Raw genomic sequence first — 6,000 nt, 5'->3', positions numbered from 1 at the left:
CTCTATCAGGAGCAAATCTGCCAAACTTATTGTCTCCTTCTCTTCCACTTCCAGCAGAATTTCCATCCCCACCAGAGCCACTGCTATTTGTCCCAGATCCTCCTCTGAAACCCCCCTCTTTGTTCCTCCAACCATAACCATCTACCTCTCTCTCATCCTGCCTGTTAAAACCCCTGCCAAAATGCTCAGATCTACCTTGAAAATTACCTCTCCCTCCTTGATAATTTCCCCTTCCAGGCCTTGGTCTCCAACTCTCCTGCCTGCCAGCCATATCTTCTTCTTCTCCCCAGGATAAACCTCCTTCCACCACCTCTTCTCCCTTATTGGTCGCCGCCAAGATCCTTCTAGGGTTTGGGAGGTGGAGGAAATCTGGTTCAGGGACGAAGGTTGGGATCCCTCCCTTATATAGTGCCCCGTCTCCTCTGTCAGTATCTGGGCTTCCTTGGAGCCACCCATTATTGGGCCACCCTTGACCCAGGCCCATCTGGTCCACTTTCTCTCCCCTCGCACTGGTCCCTACTGTTGCCTGCTCCCCCCCAGCACCTGATCCTTCTTCAGCAAAACAAGCTTGAAATTCTGCCATAGCTTCTTCCAAACTGGCATTCGCCGGAATGGTATCTATTTTCATGTCATTATTAGGCAAGAAGTTAACACACCGAAGCATGTCCCTCTCAATACCCTTATTGTTATCAATCTCAACAACCTCACATATATTATCAATATCTGACAGATATTCAGGGAATCTAGGAAGATCCCAAACCTTGGGTATCTTATCCCTAATTCTGATAAGTGCCATATTTATTTTTTGTTTATGTAAATCCCCCCAATTAGGTGAATCGATATGAATCAACCCACTCTGCATTGTCTCATTCTTATTTTTTCCCTCTCTGAGCAAGAGACTCTGAACATAATTGTTCATCCTTTTTCTCAATTTATGATTAACACGTCTAATTCGACGTTGAATATCAATTTCTCCCTTACCCTCCCTATCATCACAGGTGTAAGCCAGGTACATAGAAGAATGTCGATGATCCATACCTGAACTGTTTGGTTCCTCGTCAGAAACATCATCTGAATCCTCACTAGCTAGCACCCAGAAACGGTTGCCAGCTAGTGAGGAATTCAGGCTCTGTTCCTGTCGAGGCGTGCTGAGCGACGAGGCGCTGGTTCCTCCGGGGTTGATGAAGCCGCGGCTAGACGAGCGGAGCGACGCCGCACCCCCGCCGCCTCCTGCGGCTCCTGATCCGCCGGGTCTTCGCGAATCACGATCGGGGCCATAGCCATCCCCGGAGCAGGGAGGGCTAGCACCCCCTCCCGCGGGTGGAGCGCCGATTCCCTCATTGCGGGGACGAGATTTGCGGTCGTGAAGATGGTGAAGGCCACCCACTTCCTCGCCACCGCCCTCACCGGCGAATCCGCCTGATCCGCCGCCCACAGCAGCACCTACAGCGGGTGCTTGCGTCCGCCTCGCCCAAACAGAGATCTCTCCTCCATCTCCGTCAGATTCTCCACGATTGCTTCTGCCTCCGCGTACATCTCGCGCTTGCTCAAGTACCACGCCCCGATCTCCCTCAAGCGGATCCGCATGCGCGCATCCCTGCCCGCAAACCTGCGCATCTTCTCCTCGCTGATCTCCACCATCTCCTTTGCACGCTCGAACGACCAGGGAGGAAGATGGGGCAGGTGGGGAGAGGAAGGTGGAGTGCGAGAGCGTCTGACCTGATCTGAAACTTCTCTCCGCCTTAATTGCTCCCCCACCACCCCCAATTTCTCCGTCGCCGTCTCCCGAAGCAACCCCCCCGCCGGTGATGATCTCCTCGATGTACGCAACATGGCAGGGGAACGCGATCGTGGCCCCTGGGCTCAAAACACACCCGCCTCCCGACCGCTTGTCTACTGTGTACCCACGCTCGTCGACCAGGAATATCGTCGAAGTGTGCGGGTGCACCACCACCACGCCACGGTGGAATTTAGGCCGCACCACCGATTTGAGATCGGCGGCGAACCGCACCGGCCACCGCGCCGCAGCGGCTTCGCGCAGCGCGTCGAAGCGTGTCGAAGCGAATTCATTTAATATATGTTAACGTGGCAAAAATGATATCATTGGAAACTACACTTAAACACAAGTCCAACAATATAATTTCCGGCGACATGCTTAGATATTTTGCTAGTCAAATATGTGTTCAAAACTCTGGGTCAAATATGTGGTCAAACTTTGACCCAAGATTCGATAAGAACTAGTAAAACCATGACGGACGTAGTACTCCCTTCGTTCCTAAATATTTGTCTTTCTAAAGATTTCAATAGGTGACTACATACGGAGCAAAATGAGTGAATCCACCGTCTAAAATATGTCTATATACATCCGTATGTGGTAGTCCATTTGAAGTCTTTAGAAAAACAAATATTTAGGAACGGAGGGAGTAGTAGATTAATCTGGATGCAAAGTAATTAAAGGGGAAAATAAAACATTTTTTCTGGATGGAGCACGTGCGGGTCTCCTATGCTCTCTCCTGTTCAGACCGATCACCGTCCAAGGCGGCGGGCAAGTCATTATAAGCACGGCACGGTTTATATAGTAGCCGTACGAAAGGAGACAAACGTCGGCGACGACGAACGAACGTACGCCAGGCTAAAGTATACGTACGTAGTACCGAGAGGAGAGATTGACAGATGAAGTTGAGCTCTCACGTCATTCACTTTCTTGGGTTAGGTGGACTCGGCGTGCACCATCCGTTCCGTTCCGTCCTAATCAACTTCACCTTTGGAGTTTCTTATGGAAAAAGAACGTCCACATTTTTACAATCTTTGTATCATTTATGCAGAAGCAGGTTTCAATCGTGAGCATAATTATTTCTCGCTTCTTGTGCTGCAGCCGGGCGCTTCGTCAAGCGCCCGTTCCCTTCTCTCTCCTGTCTTTATTCTCCTCCAGCTCAGAAGTTTGCTGAGGTGGAACCCCTTGTAGCCTGCTGAATAGGACTATTATACTTGCTCTAAAAGTCATGTTCATCACGTGCGCCGGTTGTTTCTGACGAGACGACTTTTCTTTCAAGAATTATACTACTACTGAAAAACATCATGTTAGAAGGGATAGAGAGGGATGATTGGCATGATGCGATGAATGTATTATTGAGCCTGGAGGGCGAGTGTATATTTACTACAAGACTTGGAGGACAAGACGCCTCCTAGAGATAAGACGGAAACAATTCCTACCTAATCCCGGACAGTCTCTAAATACCAAATATATCACTAACACCCCTCCCCCCCCTCCCTTCCCTGCGCGCAGTCGTAGCGGTAGCGTTCCGAACAATAGGAGTGTTGCTGACAGTCAGACTGGAGAGAATAGCAGCCAGGCTGTCATACACCAACAGTCGCAGCGGGAGCGTCGTGGACGGTGTCACGTCGTGGACGTGTGGAGAGTAGAGGAAGCCGACGAGTTGCTCAAGTGAGGTGATAGCCATGTGTGCCTATGTCATGTAGCCGAGAGCGTAGGGTGGTCTAGCCGTGGTCGAGGTAGCCATGCGAGGGACGCCGTGGTTGACGTCGAGTCGGGATGGTCGGTGTCGAGGTAGTCGTCGTGGACCGAGAAGAAGAGCGACGACGGCGGCGACTAGGTTAGGAGCGTGGCGACGGTGCTCGGAGTAGACCAATGCGGACGGTGGCGTTCACACGCCTAGGAAGACGGTGAGGTGCATACCACACAGAAGTCAACGCGCGTGAACGGCGACGTGGACCACGTGCCGCGGTGCTCCGACCCGAAGGGGCGACGCAGGAGCAGCTCGCGGGTCTGGGAGACGGCGGGGACGGCGGGGAAGACCTCAGGGCGGTAACAGGGACCGTGTGCCACGCTTGCTATGGCCCGATGGGGCGAGATAGTGGCAGCGCGAGGGTCGGTGCAGCCACGGAGACAGCCTGGAGATGACGTGCTGCTGCTGCTGGTGATTAACTCAATTTTTATACTTTGTTCTCGTGTTCTTTGCAAGGGGAATTTTTTTCTCTTCTTCCTATTCTTGCACATCTCCTGTGTTGATTCAGTTTAGTTGGTGACACACTGACGTGTGAGCTGAAAACATCTCAGCTTATTTGTTGGCATGAACAAGCCGATTTCAGTGTGGCATCTTATTACAGACCATACTACGAGTGTGCGATCCCTGTCAGACAGTAAAGGGGCGCTGTTGAAATGCCACCAAACAAGTGATGAACAGACGCGTATGTTGGTCAGAATGGCATGCATTCATTCGCCCTTTTGGATGCGGCTGAGCCTGTGTATGTCTCTATCTGTGATCCCTTGCCATGCTCGGCGTCCGGTCTGGAGTCTCAAGTGCCCGACTGGTGCCATGCCGCCCTGTCCGAGTTAATTGCACGAAAATATCACAATTAAGGCATTACGATTGGTATCATTTTTGCTAATTTTTACATGTTAGTACCAAATTTGAGGCTAGCAGTTATAAAAAGGTCTAAACCGCAGATAAATGTATATTGACGGTGTATCTGACCGGTGGGGCCCATAATCCCTCAACCCCGAGGGTGAACTACTCCCTCCTCATCATGGTGGCTGCCAGGATGATGAAGATGGCCTCCGGTGAGGATTTTCCCCTCCGACAGTGGGCCGAAGCGGGCTCCCGATTGGTTTTCCATGGCTATAGAGGCTTGCGGCAGCCGTACTTTCGATCTAGGTTTCTTTTGGGAGGTTTCTATATTCATAAGAATTTTTGGCGTCGGAAATAAGTCAAGGAGGTGCCCGAGGGACCCACAAGCCCTCAGGGCGCGCCCCGTGGGGTAAAAATTGATTGGTTTCCTACTAAAATAGACAGATGATGAGAAAAGATCTCATTGCGCTCATTCTTAATCCTTACCTAATAAAAACACGTAACAAAACGGAAGGAAGCAATTGAAAACCTTATTTGAAATATTGGATCGTACTGGTCGAGTTATGATTATACGCGTGACAGGTCCAGAGAATACTGAACAATATCTGTTTGCCAATCACGAGTTGCCAATTGTTTTAACGCCCTGGCTAGCCCAGCCCAGCGATTCCTCAATCCTCATCGTCTTCTCTCAGCTTCTATATAAGCACGTATGACCCTGAGATGTAGACAAACACAAATCTATACCTTCTCTCCTCTTCAGCGAGCAATGGCGCCGAAGCGGAAGGGTGGCAATGGGCGGAAGAAGACCATCATGCGGCGGGTCGAGAAGGAGGGCGCCCGGCAGGTGTGCTTCGCCAAGCGCCGGCAGGGTCTGTTTAACAAAGCCAACGAGCTGGCGGTGATGTGCGGCGCCGAGGTAGCCGTCGTTGCCTACTCACCCGCTGGCAATGCCTTCTCCTTTGGTCACCCCTCTGCTGAGGCCGTCATAGACCGCTTCTTGGCGGGCGGCGCGACGGGAGTCTTGAGCACCACCGACAATAACAAGCTGAAGAAGTTGCACCTGCAGCATGGCGAGCTGCGCACGCAGCTGAAGGAGGTGAAGATGCGGAAAGAGTGCATCGAGGAGGCCATGGCAAAGAAGCGCGTCGTGGGGGACCAGATTGCGGCGTGGCTTAACCCCGAACTAGGTGACATGGGGGAGGAGGAGATGATGGCCTTCGCCGCCAGGCTGATGCCGGTGCGGGTCGCCGTCTCTGAATGCGCAAACCAGGTACTCCTGAACCTGGGGATGGAGAACGTCCTTCGCGCGCTCCAGGCGCATGGGGTGCCACTGCCGCAGCAGCTTTTGGGTGGAAGTACCTTTGAGTTTGGTAGCACCAGCACCAACACTGGGATGGAGAAGCAGCAGGTGACTATGGCGATGCCGCCGCCGGAGTTCCCTGCTGATATGGAGATGCCGCCACCCATGGGGATAGCCGCTGGGACAGAGATGGTGCAGCAGGCAACCGGGACGAACATGGGGTTCCCATACTGAGAAGAAGAAGCCAAGATCCATATCGAGTTCTGAGTATGAGTGCGATTCAGAGAGTGGGGGTCTGAGTCTGTCCGAGTTAAACTATCCATTGGCGCA

At 52.1% G+C, this 6,000-nt stretch overlaps 1 protein-coding gene across 1 annotated transcript; it reads left to right on the top strand.

The window, feature by feature from the left end:
* The first annotated feature begins 5,136 nt into the window (after positions 1-5,136).
* LOC119306242 (agamous-like MADS-box protein AGL61) lies at positions 5,137-5,904 on the top strand. The gene has a single exon (XM_037582516.1). The coding sequence runs from the start codon at positions 5,137-5,139 to the stop codon at positions 5,902-5,904; it is 768 nt and encodes a 255-aa protein (XP_037438413.1).
* Positions 5,905-6,000: the final 96 nt, after the last annotated feature.

Source organism: Triticum dicoccoides, chromosome 5B (genome assembly GCF_002162155.2).
Source record: "Triticum dicoccoides isolate Atlit2015 ecotype Zavitan chromosome 5B, WEW_v2.0, whole genome shotgun sequence".
In the NCBI taxonomy this organism is placed as follows: domain Eukaryota; kingdom Viridiplantae; phylum Streptophyta; class Magnoliopsida; order Poales; family Poaceae; genus Triticum; species Triticum dicoccoides.
This window is presented reverse-complemented; position numbering and strand designations above follow the sequence as displayed.

What these genes read in the sequence shown, in the direction of transcription:
- LOC119306242 (XM_037582516.1), top strand. Translation starts at nt 5,137, where the DNA reads ATGGCGCCGAAGCGGAAGGGTGGCAATGGGCGGAAGAAGACCATCATG.